The sequence below is a fragment of the Phocoena phocoena genome, chromosome X (assembly GCF_963924675.1).
Source record: "Phocoena phocoena chromosome X, mPhoPho1.1, whole genome shotgun sequence".
In the NCBI taxonomy this organism is placed as follows: domain Eukaryota; kingdom Metazoa; phylum Chordata; class Mammalia; order Artiodactyla; family Phocoenidae; genus Phocoena; species Phocoena phocoena.
In genome coordinates, this window is record NC_089240.1 from 127,524,785 (window position 1) to 127,544,131 (window position 19,347).

At 59.5% G+C, this 19,347-nt stretch overlaps 2 protein-coding genes across 2 annotated transcripts; both read left to right on the forward strand.

Annotated features, from left to right (window-relative positions):
- Positions 1 to 11,506: 11,506 nt before the first annotated feature.
- On the forward strand, positions 11,507 to 12,303 carry LOC136142305 (melanoma-associated antigen 10-like). Its single transcript, XM_065900297.1, is given in 2 exon segments — positions 11,507 to 11,540; positions 11,543 to 12,303. Coding segments are annotated over 2 exon segments (795 nt in total).
- A 4,639-nt stretch (positions 12,304 to 16,942) lies between these two features.
- Positions 16,943 to 19,282, forward strand: LOC136142306 (paraneoplastic antigen Ma6F-like). Its single transcript, XM_065900298.1, has 3 exons — positions 16,943 to 17,085; positions 17,692 to 17,699; positions 18,183 to 19,282. Exons 1-3 carry the CDS (start codon positions 16,943 to 16,945, stop codon positions 19,280 to 19,282), a joined length of 1,251 nt encoding a protein of 416 aa, XP_065756370.1.
- Positions 19,283 to 19,347: the final 65 nt, after the last annotated feature.

Consider the following 19,347-nt stretch of genomic DNA (forward strand, 5'->3'; position numbering starts at 1 on the left):
ATACCAAAGCCCCCAGGACTTATGGCACGCGGCCAAAGAGGCACTTGGGACCTAAAGCTGCAAACACCCCTGTTCCAATGGAGGCGACACCTCAAATCAACAGCCTCATCTTGAACAGGGACAAGCGAGAAGAAGAGGAAGGCGAGCCCAAGCATCCTGACAACAAATTTTCACGAGAAAAGAAAAACTGCGCTAATCTACGTACGCGGGGATCACAAGACGTGTACTGGTTGGGAACCTTCACTACATGGGGGAGGGCGCATCTTTCTTACACGCTCAGTAACAAGAGCTACATCCACCGACCACTTCATTTGGCCCAGGCTTTTTACAAGCAGGTCACATCATGGGGAAATTCACACCAATGCTTTTGCCTTGTACTATTAGGAGGCCCATTTTACAGATGGAGAAATCGAGGCATAGGGAGTCTCCATGATTTGATCAGCTTGTCACTAGAAGGACTCTTATTCAAGCTATGCATCATATGCGTGCAAAGCCCCATCCCCGCACTGGCCTGACCTGTCTCCCCAACAGTCAAGGGGGATTCAGCTGTCCTCCACGGGGTCCTACTAGCTGATGCCTCAGACCACATAATGGAGAAAACACAGGGAAGCCAGGCATTAGTGCCCATGAGAGCCTGACACTGGATTCTGCCCACGTGGCCTCCCCAGCCCCATCAGGTCACCATCTCTCGTGAAATGGACACGAGGGCCAGGGAGGAGGGTGAGGGTCTAGGACTGAGGGCGTGAGGATGGAGAAGGGTCCTGGACGTGGGGGTCCGAGGCACGGCCCTCTGAAGGCGGCTCCTATGCTCAGGCTTGGGCCCTGCTCTCTCCTTCCACTGCCCACTCTGCTCCCTTCTGCCCCAGCGGCGTGGTGGCCCCACGTTCTCTTGCAGGCTCACTTCCCCGGGCACACTGGCTGTCAGGCAGGCGGCAAGCCTGCATTCAAAGCACGGGGACCGCCGGGCCGGTGGACTCTCCGCATCCCCACGCGGCGTGAGTGTCTGTGCCCTTCAGGGCCCTGCGGATGCACCTCCTCCTGGATGCTTGCTCACACGTGGCTTTACACCCTGCTGCTGTCTTCTGAATGTCACTTGGCTTCACACCCTGCATCCCGCCACCAACCCAGCCCTATGCCTGTGCCCAGCCCCAGCTCAGGGACCACGGACAGGCACATGCCCGGGTCCCCGCACTTGCTCACAAAGGCCCCTAAAGCAGCAGCCGGCGATATTTGCCACAGAGGAGGGTAGGCGAGAGCCAGGCAGGAGGTCAGCCCTTTGCCGAGGAGGCTGGAGCTCAGAGCAGACTTTAGCTGGGGCTGGGGAATGGGGGCTTCTCGGGAAACAGGGCCACGGCTGAGACAACTCACACCAGCCCCTCAGGGGGCAGGCTCAGCACACGTAGAGAACGTCAGAGCTTCCCGCTGACGGGCAGCAGCTCCCGTGTGCCCTGCCCCGCCCTGGTCAGGACTGGCTGGGTGCCGGGGTGGTGTGTGCTCGTCCAGAGTCTACTGGGGAGGGTGCTGCTGCCCCCCTGAAAAGTGCCTCCCTGAATGTCCCTGGGGCGCTCTTGGCGTGTCCCGGCCGCTGCTGCGTTGCCTGCCACGGCCGTCCCTGGGCTAGCACTGTCCCCCATCAGTCAGTTCACTGCACGAACGGGCACTAGGAATCCCTGCTTTCCCCCGGCAGTGCCCCACGGGGCTCTGGTCCTGGAGCACCCGTTGTCCCAAGAGCACCCCTTTCCTGCTGGGGTCCAGGGCTGCAGCTCACCGGCAGAGGCATCTGCTCCCACCTGCCTCCCCCGGCCAGCCCAGGGCAGGTCAGATGGGATCTGGTGGGTGCTGTTCCTTCCACCTCTCTGGGGCGGCGGACCCTCTTCACAGCCTGCATCACCGGGACCCCAAAGCCCTCTCCTGCCTGGCTCCTTTCCAAACCCTCATGCGGGTCTGCGGGTCTGCGGGTGGCTGGGACCTGGGGGAGCGTCCTGGGGACCACCCCTGCCATCTGCTACAGCCTGTCCGTCTGCTCAAACACCCTGATCGGGGACACGAGAGTCCTAGGCGGCTCTGCGGGTGGCTGACAGGACACGCCTGTGCCTCTCGCACTCAGGCTCAAAAACCAAAACCTCACGGTCACATTCAGAAGGCCATCAGTGTACTCAAACATTTGGGCATTACGTAGGGAATGATTTCAAAATAAGTCGGAAGCACAGAGATTCGCCCCACATCCCCGCGGCAACGATCATCACTTACCAACCACGAGGAGGCTCGCCGAGTGGCTGCATCACGTCCTGCCAGCTCCACCCGAACCATGATATTGGTGGGGGTGGGGGATGCTTCTCTGGGACTTTCAGATAAACATACATGCACGAGGTCATCAGGACCGGGGCCTAAGCGGCTCTTAGTCGGGGGACAGGTTCCGGACAGAGTGGGCGCTGTGGGCAGCAGGGTCACCCTGAGGGGGACTCGGGGCTGGGCCCCACGAGGACGCCCCCGACCCCAACGGGGCCGCTCGGCAGCTGGCGGCTGCCCTCCTGACAGACTCAGCACAGCCCCGCGGGGACGGATGGGTGCAGCTCAAGGACCTAAGGGTGCGGGTTGCTTGAGGGAAATGCCCTCCGCCAGCTCCCTGTGGGGCAGCCTCTCTCTGGAGCACCTCCAACCCTGCCCAGGGCCTTAAAGGCACAGAGTCTGGCATCTCACATCTAAGGGGCAGAGGCGCCGGACGTAAGACCCTGGGGGAGGAAGCACAGTGGTCTGTGTCTGTGTTGTCATGGCTTGAGGACTAACCCCCGACCCCGGTGTGCCTTCGATACAGATGGCCGTGACAAAACTGCTTCTGCTCAGAATTCAGTGGCAAAGGGTCATCCCATGACCCCTCCTAAGTGAAGAGGACGCTGGCAGTGCTGTGTCCCCACTTGTGCGGGGAGGAGAGGAAGACAAGATGGGGACGAGCACCTGACGGCTCTCCAATGCCACACTGCCTAGTAGAGGCTCAACAAAAGCAGGGCTTACCTTTTGTGATGACAAAATCCCCTTCTTTTCCGGCAGGAGTGTCTGAGCAGGTTACATTGGCCCTGAAATTCTCCACCTTTTCCAAGTGCCCACCTGCTATATGGCAGGTGCTTCAAATCCAGGATCTCACGTAAGGTTCACGTTGTCGTACGGCGCTCAGCAGGGAGGGCCGCCTCTTTAGCCCCCGGCCCCGTCTGCACCTCCCACTGCAGTGACCTCCCAATCCCATTAGGCCCAGAAGTTGCTCCTTCCTTTCGATGCCAGGTCACAGCCCAAACCTGTGGGTCTCTGATGCCGCCATATTTCTGCACCTGCCTGAACGCGGCGACACTGGCGGACGTTGCTCCTTAGTGGCTAGGACTTATTTCTAGTATTATTCTGATCCCAGACTCTGTCCCTCTCTCCTCTGGAAATTGCTTTCTTTTCATGACATCTCAGAGAATTTGCAGCTCCATAGGAAACGGAATAGAAAACCAGTCAAAATTGCTGTTCTGTGTGTTTTACTGCTGCAGGATATATTATTCAATTTGGATATGTGTGTGTGTGTGTGTGTGTGTGTGTGTCTGTCGGCATGGAGGGAAGGGTGGTGATTTCCCCAGCTGGGGGCAGCTCACGCAAAGCTCCCAGGATTCCAGTCACACGGCGACTCCTTTCCACTTCGGCAGCCTCTCCTCTTTCAAACCCCCTATTTTCATTCATTTCATCCCACTGAAATCTAGACCTTGCTCACAAGTGGCCAAAGTAAACTCCAGGTGACTAAAATGGTCGTTTCCATACAGTTGGTAATTGGCTCTCCCAGGGCAGGGAGAGGAGGGCCAGCCCCGGGAATACCGAGCAGGGCTTCAAAGAGCAAGACCCTCATTTCTCTGGAAATCCTTGCAGATGGCGGGTATGAAACACCTACCTCTTCACTGTGGCCCACTGCAATGCAACAAGAGCCAGCACCCCTTCCTTCCTGCCCCAGGGCGAGATTTCTCTCGGCTTTATCCATGACCCAGAAGGACATCTCACAGCAATGTCCCATTTCAGACTTTCCCCTCCAACCCAAGACACACCCTCTGCATGTCTGGCTGCTGCCACCACCCAGCTTCATCACCATCACCTCCCACAGAAGGAACCCCCACTTCCCAAAGGCCCAAAGTGCCCTGGCTCGGGGCACTTAACACTTCAGGGCTCGCTCCTGGAGCCCCACCGCCTCGTCCCATGTTGTCTTATTCTGTGGGACTTAGGGGACGTCTCACCACTTTCCTCATGTGACAGTGGCTCCTAGACCATCACTCTAGGTGTGGGTGTGTCCTGCTTTTCCTAGCGTTCCCGCTACTAACACAGGCCCTTCCGGAGAGCAGAGGCTCCGTGGAGGTCTGCGGAACAAACAAGCCAGTGGGCAGGGGGCTTATTGACGCCGATGAACCTTCTCCTACTTTCTTAAAATACCCGTGCAAATCCAACTCAACGGAGATAGTTCGTTTTATTTACAGAATGACAGACAAGACAGGGAAGCAAGAATTGGAACAACAATGGCTTTTATTTTTCTATTTCTTCCCCCATCTATATCACTGCTAAGTACTTCCACGTTTCCAGAGCAGTTCTGATTCCAAATCCCTGTTATCTTGTACACGGTCACAAAACGAACTGGGAGATTTCCCAACCTCTCTTACAAACAGCAAAACTCTTGTTCTTGAACTGAATTAGTGCAAATACCTGTGGGATTAACGTCATACACAAAGTTAGACACTGAAGCTTGTTTAGTCTTCTATTCAAAGAACCAACATTTGAAAAATTCCTAAAGAAAACAGACATGGAAGTCCATGTCAACATACACAACAGGAACCCAAAGATGCTGCACACCGGCTTCCCCCAACTCGCCCGGCTCTCACTGCTTAGAAGGCTGACCACTCCCTCTTCAAACTCAGAGTGAAGGATCAGCCCCCCTTCCTGCCCCACGGGAGAAGCTGCTGGACGTGGGACTGGCTGCTGCTCTGGCTGAGGCTCCCTCTTCCTCATCGCTCACGCTCTCTGCAGACACGGATGGGAAGAACCTGGGATCCATGCTATTGATCCTGAGCAGATGCTGCAGGACCTGCCACTTGCTGGCCTCCGCATAGGCCCGGGGACCCCACAGGAACTCGTAGCGGGCAGGGTCGCTGTGGGGCACCTGCCGGTACTTCAGGTAGCCCGTCCACACCCACACTTCGGTGAGCAGCTCCCTCCCGCCACAAAACCCAAGGGTGCCTAGCACTCCCCACACCTCCTCCTCAGGGACGCGGTCACCAAACAGGGTGACCATGGCCAGGACCAGCACAGGGAGGCTGGCCTCGGGCGTGCACTGCCAGTCGCTCAGCACCGCATCCCAGGTGAGGCCCAGGGTGGGGACCAGGACGTAGGTGCGCTCGCGGGGGTCCACCTCCTTCACATCCAAGCCAAACACCAGCTGCAGGCACTCGCAAACGAGGCTGAAGACCTCGAGGAAGTGGTCCTGTTGCTCCCGGAGGAACGTACTCAGCATCTCCACCTCGGAGGTCGGCTCCCCGGTACGAAACTTGAAGAGCAGGAAAGCCACCAGGTCAGCCATCAGCACAACAAGTGCCTCGCGGGGCAAGGGATCGGCATAGGCGGAGAAGGAGGGGGCTCCAGGGGAGGCGGAGGACGAGGGGAATGCGGCCTCCTCCCCCGCAGCCCCCAGCAGCGGCGCCTCCACCGGACCCTGGGCCGGGACTGGGGCCTGAAGGTCGGCCTGAGGCTGGCGGAGCTCACTCATCTCGACCGGGGACCTGATCACTGGGGTCGGGCCGCCCACGGGAGTGTGCGCACAGATGACAGGCGGGGACCTCATCCCTGGGGAAGAGAGGGGGTGTGAGCGGCTTCAGCGGAGAAAGGCACCCTGGGCAGCCCTGACAAAGGCCACTTACAGGTCTCCTCTTAAGGGCTGCCCTCGTGCCTCACAGGGGCGCTCCTGTTGGGCAGCCTGTCCCCTGCCAACCTGAAGAAGGAAGTGAGGGGGCTCCTCAGGGTGCAACCAGCACAGCCCCAGGTTCTGGGGCTGACAGGGCAGTGGGGTGACTTGGGTGTAGTGCGGTCCCCTCTGTTCTGGGAGGGAGCCCCTGGGTACACACTCAGGGCACGCACCTCCCCTTGACTCCTGGCGCTGCCTGGGCCTCCTCTGCTCTGTGCCCTGAGGACACGGTCCTCAGACCTGGGCCTTCGCCTCCCGGTTCCTGGAGCCCCTGTAAGAGGAATGGAGGGCGCACCTCTTGTGTAAACTGTGGCACAGTTCCGGGCCTCGGTGCTGGTAGGAGAATTGGGCCGGACTCTGTGAGGTCCCCCCAGTTCTGAGTTCTGGGGTGGGTGGTCCCCTCGGGGCTCGCTCGTCGTGCTCACTGTTCCCCTTAAGGGCCTGGACCCTCCCCTTTGCAGGCCGGAGGAGAAACTCAGAACAGGACCCCGAATCTGAACAGAAAGCAGGGAGGGGGTCCCACAGGTGGCCGCAGCTGCCCAGGGCCTCCCGAGGGTCCTAGGTTGGAGAGAGGCTGGGTCCTCACCTCCTCCTCACATCCTGCCTGGCCTCCCAGCGCTGACCACAGGGGCAGGTTTCTGTTGAGGCCCCTGTTCCAGGGCTGGGGGTCTGCTCAGTCCTCCCTCGGGGGCCTGGGAGTCCACCCTCTGCGGACCTGAAGGCTCACCCCTCACACCAAACACCTGACCTCCTGAGGACCCCGACCCAGAGGTCAGGAAACATCTCATCTGCTGACCGAGCTCTGACGCCTCCAAGGGCCCCACGGAAGGGCAATGGATCCCTCCCTGTGTTGGGGTCTAACGTCCTCAGTCCTTCCTTCCTCGCGTGCAGGCTGGACTCTGGGCAGGACCTGGGATTGTTCCGTCTGCCAGTGTGAGTCCCTGCTCCTTATACCAGGTCTCCAGTCTCTCAGAGACCCTGACGTCAGGACAGGCCTACCGTGCTCATCCCGCCCCGGGGCCTCCCACGGCCACCTGCAAGGGCGGTGATCTGGTGGGTCCCTTTTCTCCTCCCTCAGGGTCTCCTCAGTCCTGCCTAAGGGCCCTAACCTTAGTCCACCAGGGACCTGACATTTTACCCTCTGCGCTCATGAGACCCCGCCCCTTATCCCAGGTCCCCAGCTTCTCTGAGACCCGGATGTCAGGAAGTGCTGCACGTGACGGCCCCCCAGGACCAACTCAATTCTGGGATCCAGGTTGCCCTCAGTGCTCCCTCAGGGCCCTCACCTTGACTCCACACAGGACCTGGGATTCTCTCCAGTGCCCACCAGACACTCCGCAACTGATACCCCCTCTGCAGCCTCGCTTAGACCCCGCCCCGTGCTCCCCCATTCCAGGGTGTCTGAGACCCGGATGTCAGGAAGTGCTGAAGCTGTTCATCCTGCCCTATGTCTCGAAGGGCCAACTTGGCCCTGGGATCCAGGCTCCCCGCAGTCCACACTCAGTGCTCTCACCCTGACTCCACATAAGACCTGGCACTCTCTCCTGTGCCCGCCTAGGATCCCGCCCCTTATACCCCCCCGCCAGCCTCTCTGAGACTCCGCCCCGTGCTCCCTCTCCCCAGCGTCTCTGAGACCCGGATGTCGGGAAGTGCTGCACGTACTCATTCCGCCCTATGGCCTCCCAAGGGCAACTCTGTTCTGGGGTCCAGGATCCCCTCAGTCCTCCCTAAGGGCCCTCACCTTGACTCCACGCAGGACGTGGGATTGGCTCCCGTACTCATCACACACCCCGACCTTTATACCGTCTACCCAGCCTCTCTGAGACCCCGCCCTGTGCTCCCCCTCCCCAGCATCTCTGAGACCCGGATGTCAGGAAGTACTGCATGTGCTCATCCCGCCCTATGGCCTCCCAGGGCCAACTCTGTTCTGGGATCCAGGCTCCCCTCAGTCCTGCCTCAAGGCCCTCACCTAGACTCCATGCAGGACCTGGGATTCTCTTCTGTGCCCACCAGACACCCCGACCCTTATACCCTCTCCCTACGCTCTCTGAGACCCCGCCCCGTGCTCCCACTCCCCAGCGTCTCTGAGACCCGGATGTCACGATGTGCTTCACGTGCTCATCCCGCCCTATGGCCTCCCAGGGCCAACTCTGTTCTGGGGTCCAGGCTCCCCTCAGTCCTCCCTCAGGACCCTCACCTTGACTCCACGCAGGACCTGGGATACTCTCCCGTACCCATCAGCCACCCCGACCTTTATACCGCCTACCCAGGCTCTCTGAGACCCCGCCCTGTGCTCCCCCTCCGCAGCGTCTCTGAGACCCGGATGTCAGGAAATACTGCATGTGCTCATCCCGCCCTATGGCCTCCCAGGGCCAACTCTGTTCTGGGGTCCAGGCTCCCCTCAGTCCTCCCTCAGGGCCCTCACCTTGACTCCACGCAGGACCTGGGATTCTCTCCCGTACCCATCAGCCACCCCGACCTTTATACCGCCTCCCCAGGCTCTCTGAGACCCCGCCCCGTGCTCCCCCTCCGCAGCGTCTCTGAGACCCGGATGTCAGGAAGTACTGCATGTGCTCATCCCGCCCTATGGACTCCCAGGGCCAACACTGTTCTGGAGTCCAGGCTCCCCTCAGTCCTCCCTTAGGGCCCTCACCTTGACTCCATGTAGGACCTGGGAATCTCTACCTCGCTCACCAGAACCCCGACCCATATATCACCTCCCCAGCCTCTCTGAGACCCCGCCCCGTGCTCCCCCTCCGCAGCGTCTCTGAGACCCGGATGTCAGGAACTGCTGCACGTGCTCATCCCGCCCTATGGCCTCCCAGGGCCAACTCTGTTCTGGGGTCCAGGCTCCCCTCAGTCTTCCCTCAGGGCCCTCACCTTGACTCCACGCAGGACCTGGGATTCTCTACCTTGCTCACCAGACCCCCGACCCATATAACGCCTCACCAGCCTCTCTGAGCCCCCACCCCGTGCTCCGCCTCCACAGCGTGTCTGAGACCCGGATGTCAGGAAGTACTGCATGTGCTCATCCTGCCGTATGGCTTCCCAGGACCGACTCTGTTCTGGGGTCCAGGCTCCCCTCAGTCCTCCCTCGGGGCCCTAACCTTGAGTCCACGGAGGATCTGGGATTCTCTCCTGTGCCCACCAGACACCCCGACCCTTATACCGCATCCTCAGCCACTCTGAGACCCCGCCCCTTACACCCCCTCCCCAGCGTTTGTGAGACCCGGATGTCAGGAAGTGCTGCACGTGTTCATCCCGCCCTATGTTCTCCAAGGGCCAATTCTGTTCTGGGATCCAGGTTCCCCTCCTCCTCCCTCAGTGGTCTCACCTGAACTCCAAGCAGTCACTGGATTCTCTCCTGTGCCCGCCTGAGACCCCGCCCCTTACACCCCCTCCCTAGAGTCTGAGACTGGGATGTCAGGAAGTGGTGCAGGTGCTCACCGCGCCCTATGTCCTCCCAGGGCCAACTCTGTTCTGGGGTTCAGGCTCCCCTGAGTTCTCCCTCAGGGCCCTCACCTTGACTGCACGCAGGACCTGGGATTCTCTCCTGTGCCCGCCTGAGACCCCGCCCCTTATAACCCCTCTCCAGCCTCTCTGAGACCTTGCCCCTTACACCCCCTCCCCAGCGTCTCTGAGACCCGGATGTCAGGAAGTGCTGCATGTGCTCATCCCGCCGTATGGCTTCCAACAACCAGCTCTGTTCTGGGGTCCAGGCTCCCCTCAATTCTCCCTAAGTGCTCTCACCTTGACTCCACGCAGGACCTGGGATTCTCTCCTGTGCCCGCCTGAGACGCCGCCCCTTATACCCTTCCGTAGCCTCTATGAGACCCCGCCCCTTATACCCGCTCCGCTGTCTCTGTGAGACCCTGACCCTTATACCCTTCCCTGCCTTCAGTCCTGGGTGGCCCTGGGGCGGAATGAGCACTTGGCAGCGAGTCCTCACTTACGTATCCGGGTCTCAGAGAGGCTTCAGAACAGGTATAACCGTCCGCTCTCAGGTGTGCTATGGCTAGAATCCCAGGTCCTGCGTGGAGTCAAGGTGAGGGCCTTGAGGGAGGACTGAGGAAAACGTGGACCCCAGAACAGAGTTGGCCCCTTGAGGTCATAGGGCGGGATGAACACATCAGCACTTCCTGACTTCCGGGTCTCAGAGAAGCTGGGGACCTGGGATAAGGGGCGGGGTCTCATGAGCGCAGAGGGTAAAATGTCAGGTCCCTGGTGGACTAAGGTTAGGGCCCTTAGGCAGGACTGAGGGGACCCTGAGGGAGGAGAAAAGGGACCCACCAGATCACCGCCCTTGCAGGTGGCCGTGGGAAGCCCCGGGGCGGGATGAGCACGGTAGGCCTGTCCTGACGTCAGGGTCTCTGAGAGACTGGAGACCTGGTATAAGGAGCAGGGACTCACACTGGCAGACGGGACAATCCCAGGTCCTGCCCAGAGTCCAGCCTGCACGCGAGGAAGGAAGGACTGAGGACGTTAGACCCCAACACAGGGAGGGATCCATTGCCCTTCCACGGGGACCTTGGAGGCGCCAGAGCACGGTCAGCAGATGAGATGTTTCCTGACCTCTGGGTCGGGGTCCTCAGGAGGTCAGGTGTTTGGTGTGAGGGGTGAGCCTTCAGGTCCGCAGAGGGTGGACTCCCAGGCCCCCGAGGGAGGACTGAGCAGACCCCCAGCCCTGGAACAGGGGCCTCAACAGAAACCTGCCCCTGTGGTCAGCGCTGGGAGGCCAGGCAGGATGTGAGGAGGAGGTGAGGACCCAGCCTCTCTCCAACCTAGGACCCTCGGGAGGCCCTGGGCAGCTGCGGCCACCTGTGGGACCCCCTCCCTGCTTTCTGTTCAGATTCGGGGTCCTGTTCTGAGTTTCTCCTCCGGCCTGCAAAGGGGAGGGTCCAGGCCCTTAAGGGGAACAGTGAGCACGACGAGCGAGCCCCGAGGGGACCACCCACCCCAGAACTCAGAACTGGGGGGACCTCACAGAGTCCGGCCCAATTCTCCTACCAGCACCGAGGCCCGGAACTGTGCCACAGTCTACACAAGAGATGCGACCCTCCATTCCTCTTACAGGGGCTCCAGGAACCGGGAGGCGAAGGCCCAGGTCTGAGGACCGTGTCCTCAGGGCACAGAGCAGAGGAGTCCCAGGCAGCGCCAGGAGTCAAGGGGAGGTGCATGCCCTGAGTGTGTGCCCAGGGGCTCCCCCTCCCAGAACAGAGGGCACCCCACAACATGCAAGTCACCCCACCCCCCTGACAGCCCCAGAACCTGGGGCTGTGCTGGCTGCACCCTGAGGAGCCCCCTCACTTCCTTCTTCAGGTTGGCAGGGGACAGGCCGCCCAGGAGGAGTGCCCCTGTGAGGCCCGAGGGCAGCCTTTAAGAGGAGACCTGTAAGTGGCCTTTGTCAGAGCTGCCCAGGGTGCCTTTCTCCGCCGAGGCCGCTCACACCCCCTCTCTTCCCCAGGTATGAGGTCCCCGCCTGTCATCTGTGCGCACACTCCCGTGGGCGGCTCGACCCCAGTGATCAGGTCCCCGGTCGAGATGAGTGAGCTCCGCCAGCCTCAGGCCGACCTTCAGGCCCCAGTCCCGGCCCAGGTCCAGTGGAGGCGCTGCTGCTGGGGGCTGCGGGGGAGAAGGCCACATCCCCCTGGTCCTCCGCCTCCCCTGGAGCACCCTCCTTCTCCACCTATGCAGAGTCCTTGCCCCAGGAGGCACTTGTTGTGCTGATGGCTGACCTGGTGGCGTTCCTGCTCAAGTATCGCCCCAGGGAGCCGACGTCCAAGGCGGAGATGCTGAGTATGGTCCTCCGGGAGCATCGGGACCACTTCCCCGTGGTCTTCAGCCACGCTTGCGAGTGCATGCAGCTGTTGTTTGGCTTGGACGTGAAGGAGGTGGACCCCCGCGAGCGCGCCTATGTCCTGGTCCCCACCCTGGGCCTCACCTGGGATGCGGTGCTGAGCGACGGGCAGAGCACGCCCGAGGCCGGCCTCCTGGTGCTGGTCCTGGGCGTGATCACCCTGTTCGGTGACCGCGCCCCTGAGGAGGAGGTGTGGGGAGTGCTCGGCAACATGGGGTTGTGTGCCGGGAGGGAGCCCTGCACCTATGTGGAGCCCAGGGAGCTGCTCACCGAAGTGTGGGTGCAGGAGGGCTACCTGGAGTACCGGCAGGTGCCCCACAGCGACCCTGCCCGCTACGAGTTCCTGTGGGGTGCCCGGGCCTACGCGGAGACCAGCAAGTGGCAGGTCCTGCAGCATCTGCTCAGGGTCAGTATCTTGGATCCCAAGTCCTTCCCATCCCTGTGTGCAGAGGGTGTGAGCGACGAGGAAGAGGGAGCCTGAGCCAGAGCAGCAGCCAGGCTACTTCCAGGCCCAAGTTCACTGGTAGCAAGTGAGACTGGTCCTTCACTCGGAGTTTGAAGAGAGAACAGTCGAGTTTCCAAGTAGTGAGGGCCCCTGCGAGTGGGGGGAACATGGTGTGTAGCATCTTTGGGTTCCTGTTGTGTAAGATGACATGGAATTTCATCTCTGTTTTCTTTGGGAATTTTTCACATATTGTCTCATTTAAAAGAAGGTTTAATAAGCTTCAGTATCTAAGTTTGCAAATGACATTAATCACACATGTATTTGCATTAGTTCAGTTCAATGACAAGAGTTTTGCAATTGTGTAAAACAAATTGTAAGATTCCCATATTATTTTGTGATGATGAACAAGATAACATGGCATTGGAATAGGAATTTACTTGGAAATGTGAAAGTAATTAGCAGTACAACTGAAGGCCACCACGTTGTCCCTCGGGACACCCCGTCGTCCACTCAGTGGTGGGTGCCCTGTCGTGGGACTTTCCTGTTCCAGCCATAGGGCAGGGCCAGGCCCCGGGCATGTGGGCCAGAGGGGGAGTGGCTGACCTGGGGGAGCGGGCATTGCCGGCACCCATCTTCCTGGCGAGACACCACCCGCAGGGCCCTCAGGAAGGGAGGCAGTGGGGGGATGGAGGGCCGCCAGGTGGGGTGTAGTGGAGGCACATTGTTGGGGACACTGGTGGGGGCGCCGTGACCCCCGGACTCTGGTGGCTGTTACAAGTTCCTCTCTGTGTTATCATGCCCTCTGTTCAATGGTTTCAGTCAAAGTTTCTCTTAGTAAATTTCTCTGAAAGTTTCAGCTGGGTCTGGCCTCTGTTGTGGGCAATGGAGGGAAAGGGATGCTGCAGGTGAGGGCGGGGGTCAAGCGTCGGAGTCCTGCTCAGCACCCATGGGACACCTCTCCAGTGAGAGGGTAGGGTAGGCACTTTGCAGACCCAGAGATGGTGAGCGCTTTTTTCCATTTCATAGGTGAACTGTAAAGTTTTAGTGAAAACTGATAATTGCCTAAAAAGGCAGTAGAGAAGTTAAAATGTAAATGAAAACCTTGACTATCTCAGCAGGAAAAAGGGAACATAGGAGCAACAATAGTTGGACAGACACTGCTATGGACTGAATATTTGTAAACCTCTGCCCCTCATTCACCTGTTAAATTCTAACCCCCAAAGGGATGGGATTTGGAGGTGGGGCCCTAGGAAGTGATTAGCCCATGAGGGGGGAGCCCTCATGAATGATTACCTCCCTTATAAAAGAGGCCCCAGACGGCTGCCTCATTCTTTTGTGCCATGTGAGAAGATGGCTAGTTGATACAACTAGACAAGAAATCAGTCCATATGAAGAAGAGCTTTATGACTATTATTTATTACTCAGCTGTACAAAGGAACGAAATTGGGTCATTTGTAGATGCGTGGATGGATCTAGAGACTGTCATACAGAGTGAAGGAAGTCAGAAAGAGAGAAACAAATATCGTGTATTAATGCACATATGTGGAACCTAGATAAATGGTACAGATGAACCGGTTTGCAGGGCAGAAATAGAGACACAGACGTAGAGCACAAACATATGGGCACCAAGGTGAGAAAATGGTGGGGGCGGGCGGGGGGTGTGATGAATTGGGAGATCGGGATTGACAAATGTACACTAATATGTATAAAATGGGTAACTCATAAGAACCTGCTGTCTAAAAAAATACATAAAATAAAATTCAAAAATTAAAACAAACCAAAGAAATAAGAATAGGTTTATGACATTATCAATCACAGTAGAAAACCACCTGTGAAGACAAGTGGACGTACTTGCCACAATGGGCTCTGCATCGCCAAGTTTGCTCCCCCAACTCCGCAGCCTTGCAGGGAGGCCTTCCTATTGGTGGAAGGCCAATGGGCGTGTCTTTTGCTTCCGGAGGCACCAAGCCTTGGGACCTCAGGCCCTCAGTGCGCGTGGCTATTGGTGCTTCCGTAGCAAAGCCCCTCCTCACGTGCTCTTCTGATCCAACCACTTTCCCTGTAAAGAGACGTCTAGAACGTTCTCCCTCATCTTCCTGGGGCTTCCGGGAGCAGCCGGAAACGCACGTGGCGTTCGCACAGAGTGCCTGGGACAGTCGGCAGCACAGTTCCTGGCTGCTCTGCTGAGACGAGCTCTTCAGCCCCTCGTGAGCCGGACTCCGGAGCCATCCACAGAGTCAGAGCAAGTCAGGAGACAGGCGGGGGCTTTGCCGGGGGCTGGACTCTGCAGGTACCGGGGGCTCTGGGAAGGAGTGGAGGTCGGGGGAGGGCTACGGGCTGCTCGGTTGGGAGTGGGGGAGCGGCGGCGGAGGGTAGCGGGCTGAAGGGGGGCTGAGGGAAGGGTCCCCCAGTGAGCGGGTCAGAGGGGAGGACCGCTGGCTTCCGGGGTGGCTGGTGGGGGGCGTTCTGGAGTCGGGGTGCAGAGGGTGGGGCTAATGGCTAAGCGTGGGTGGGGGGCCGGAGCGGAGGGCTTGCTGCCGGTCGGGTGGGGCCGGCTTTGGGGCCAGAGGAGAGGATGACTGGCTGCGGGGGTGGGGAGCACGGGACGGGCGGGCCTCACCCCCCACCCCCCACCCCCCACCCCCGGGGCCGAGACCGGAAGGGAGGGCTAACGGTTCCTGCGTGTGGCGGGAGGAAGGGGTCGCTACTCCTGGCTGAGGCGGGGTCGATGGGGAGGACTCCCGGGCGCGGGTGTGGTAGGCATTAGGGGAGCTCCCGCCGGGGCGGGGCGGGGGGGTGGACGCTCGTGGCAGTTAGGGGGCTCCAGCTCCCGTGTGGGCGGGGGCAAGACGGGTGGGCTGTGCGTCTGGGGTACGAGAAGCGAGAGCCCCCGGCGCTGAGTGTGCTCGGGGGAGGACTCCCCGGTGTGGGGAGGTGAGAGAGGCAGTCTGGCCCGTACGCATGGCGGGGCGCCCGGCTTCCAGGGCCCAGAGCAGAGCGCCACCAGCTGGTGGGTGGGGGAGGGTGTATGGAGGGGATGTAGTGCGAGGGGCCGGGGAGGAGCCGCCTGGCCACGGGGGGTGTAAGTGATGCTGAGAGGGGGAGGCGCTGGGGCTGCTGTGATCTGGTGGAGGCTGTTGGCCATGGCAGATGGATTTGTGGGGGTCCAGGGAGGGGCTCTGGCCCGCTGCATGAGGCATCGAGAGCTTCAGGTCGCCTCTGTCCGGGTGGCACAGGAATTGCAGAGGTGGGTGGGCAGGGCAAGGCCCTGGCCTCCACACAGAGTACACAGATTCTTTACGAGGGTGCTTTGCACATTCACCCGGACACGCCGTACCAGAGTTGTAAAAATGTCTCCATAAATTTAGCAGTATTGCAAGTTTACATGATAAGTTTTCTCGTCACGGGGGAATTTTATTTGATGGTACTAATGATAATATATCTTCAAATATTGGGAAACCCATGGATCAAAGAAAAAAATCACAGAGGGACTTAGAAAATATTTCAACGTGAATACTAAAAAAGCACAACTTACCAAAATTAGTGGGAGGCAGCAAAAAGCGACAGGAGGAAACTGTATTCCTCTAAATGCTTCTGTTAGAAAAGAGTCAGGACATAAAATCAGTGAGCTAACAGTCCATGTAGAGATGCTAGAAGAAGAAGAGCAAAGGAAACATAAAATGAAGTAATAAGAGAGCTAAGAGAGGAAATCAGTGATAGAAAGCAAATTATGGACACGACGAACAAAGCCATGCGCTTCTTTCAAAAGAGCAAGGAAACCGAGAAAGTCCTAGAACGATGAATCACGGAAAAATAGAAAGAACGCTGATCACCAATATGAGGAATGAGAGAGGGCCAACGTTACGGATCAGATGTACATTAAAAAAGAGGATATAGGGGAATATTATGGAAATGTTTATGCTAACAAATTGGAAGGCTTGAGAAATTCCTTGGGAAAAAGGCAGCTTCCTAAAACTGAGGCCAGAAATGTAGAAAAGGTGACGAGCCTTCTATCTGTCTTTTTTTTTTTAATTATTTTATTTTATTTTATTATTGTTTCTTGAGTCGTCCGCAACAAGTGCTCTTTTGTTATTATTTTTAAATTTTATTCTTTCTTTTGGCTGCGTTGGGTCTTTGTTGCTGCGCGCGGGCTTTCTCTAGGTGCAGCGAGCGGGGGCTACTCTTCGTTGCGGTGCGCAGGCCTCTCATCACGGTGGCTTCTCTTGTTGCAGAGCACGGGCTCCAGGCATGTGGGCTTCAGTAGTCGTGTCACGTGGACTCAGTAGTTGTGGCTCGTGGGCTCTAGAGCGCTGGGTCAGTGGTGGCGGCGCGTGGGGTTAGTTGCTCCGCGGCTTGTGGGATCTTCCCGGACCAGGGATCGAACCTGTGTCCCCTGTACTGGCAGGTGGATTCTTAACCACTGTGCTACCAGGGAAGTCCCTAGCTTTCTATCTTGTAAATAAATGTAATTTATAAAAAAAGTTTCCTAAAGTCAAACAAACCAAACAGGGCAGGGAGGTGCTCCAGGCTGCTGCTGTGAGGGGCACTAGGGTGGCCTGTGTGGCACAAACATGATCCTCTCCTCTTTGCACCCACAGGCCGATTCCCACACTTCACCAGCCTGTGCACACCTGTTTGATCGCTTCCCCCCACCCTCAGGTCCTCGAAGATGGCGATGGCTCTGGCGGTATTGCGGGACTGGTGCAGGTCGATGGGCGTGAACGCTCAGCGATCTCTGCTCATCCTGGGAATCCCAGATGACTGCAAAGACCAGGAGTTCCAGGAGGCTGTGCAAGCTGCCCTGCGTTCCCTGGGCAGGTACCGAGTGCTGGGCAAGGTCTACAGAAAGGAGCTGGGGTCGAGTGTTGCCCTGGTCGAGTTTGCTGAGTGTTTAAGTCGAAGCTTGCTCCCCCGCCAAATACCAGGCAAGGGAGGGCCCTGGACTGTGGTCTGCCTGCCCCAGGCCCCTGATGCTGATTCACAGGATAGACCCAATTTCCCTGCGCAGCCCCAGAGACAAGCAGTGGTTGGCAGGGCAGGTGAGGCAGGAACTGCAGGTCACTCAGGAACTGCAGGGGAGGAGGAAGCTGCAGGGGAGGCGGGAGTCGCAGGTATGGAGGGAGGCACAGGTGAGGAGGAAGCCTTAGGTGAGAAGGGAGCTGAAGGTGAGGAGGGAGCTGCAGGTGAGGAGGGAGGTGGAGGTGAGAGAGGTGCAGGTGAGGAGGGAGCTGAAGGTGAGGCAGGAGCTTCAGGTGAGGCAGGAGCTGCAGGTGAGGAGGGAGCTGCAGGTGAGGCAGGAGATGCAGGTGAGGAAGGAGCTGCAGGTGACGAGGGAGCTGCAGGTGAGGCAGGAGATGCAGGTGAGGAAGGAGCTGCAGGTGAGGAGGGAGCCTCAGGTGAGGCAGAGGCTGCAGGTGGGGAAAGATCTGAGGGTCGAGCAGGAGCTGAAGGTGAAACAGGAGTGTCAGATGAGGAAGGAGCTGCAGGTGACGACGGAACCTCAGGTGAGGCAAGAGATGCAGGTGAGGCAGGAGCTGCAGGTGAGGAAGGAGCTGCAGGTGAAGCAGGAGATGAAGGTGAAGCAGGAGCTGAGTCAGATGAGGAAGGAGCTGCAGGTGCGGAAGGAGCTGAGGGTGAAGCAGGAGCTGAGGGTCAAGCAGGAGCTGAAGGGGAAGCAGGAGCTGAGTCAGATGAGGAAGGAGCTGCAGGTTACAGAAATGTTGCAGGCGTGGCAGGACTTCTGAGTATGGCAGGACCCACGGGCGAGGCAATGACTGCGCCTGAAGAAGCAGTTGTGACAGCGGCAGGCGCCATGGGTGAGGCAGGGCCTGGGACCCAGCAGTGGAGGCAGGCCTTGCAGCCCCTGCTAGACAGCATGGGCTACCAGGAGCTGGGAACCTTCTCTGGGATGGAAGAGCCGGGCCACGGGGAAGAGTCCTCTGAGAGCTGGCTGGAGCAGGCCAACGACATGCTGCACCTGTGGCGCCACGTGTCTGAGAGGGAGAGGAGGAGGAGGCTGGTGGAGAGCTTGCGCGGCCCCGCGCTGGACCTCCTGCGCGGCCTCCTGGCGGAAGATCCCGAGCTGGCTGCCCAGGACTGCCTGGCCGCGCTGGTGCAGGTGTTTGGGAACAAGGACCCCCGGGGGAGTGCTCGGCTGAAGTTCGTGACCTGTGCCCAGCGGCCCCAGGAGACTCTCTCTGCGTACGTGATGCGCCTGGAAGGCCTGCTGCAGTCGGCCCTGGAGAAGGGGGCCATCCACCCGGCCATGGCGGACCAGGCGCGCGCCCGGCAGGTGCTGATGCGGGCCCGGCTGAACGACACGCTCCGGGACACGCTGAGGACGATGCGGCTGATGAGGAGGCCTCCCGGCTTTGCGGGGATGCTGCGGCTCATCCAGAAGACCGAGGCCCGGGAGGCCGACCCGGCTAGCAGGGAGCACTTCCCAGGGCAGGAAGAGGCCCGTGTGGACGTTGGAGGCCTGGCAGCAGCCGCCCAGGCCGCCGCGGCCCATGAGGCCATCACCGCAGGCACCACTGCACATGGCACCAAGGCCTCCCCGGCCGGTGAAGATACCACCGCCCAGGCCGCCCGTTCCAAGGAAGGGAGCGCCGAGGACCACCCGGCACGTGAGGAGGCCAGTGGGGCAGTTGCCGGCACTGCCAAGGCTGGCGAGGCGGGCCCTGAAGACCATGGTGCCGCCAGGGCAGCCCCTGGCCCTGGGGAGACCAGCAAGGCATCCGCGGCCACTCAGGAAGACGGAAGTGCTGCCGCCCCTGCGGGCCTAGGTCAGGCAGGACCCTCAGATGTCCCCAGGGTCCCCATGCCTGGCCGGATGGGCAGTGCTTCCCCGGTGGCCCCAGGAGGTCCTGGCTGGGAGCCAGAGGGCCTCACCCAGGCAGAAGGCCAGGAGGCCGAGGAGAGCCCCGAGGAGGGGCTCAAGCCCATCCCAGAAGAGCCGGGAAATGAAGACGGGGCTGCAGAGATGAGCCCCCCGGGGTCCACCTCGGGCCAGTAGGCTCAGCAGGTCCCGGGGCCCCCAGGCTTGGAGGCAGGGGGAGGCCAGGCCCGGCAGCCTACTGG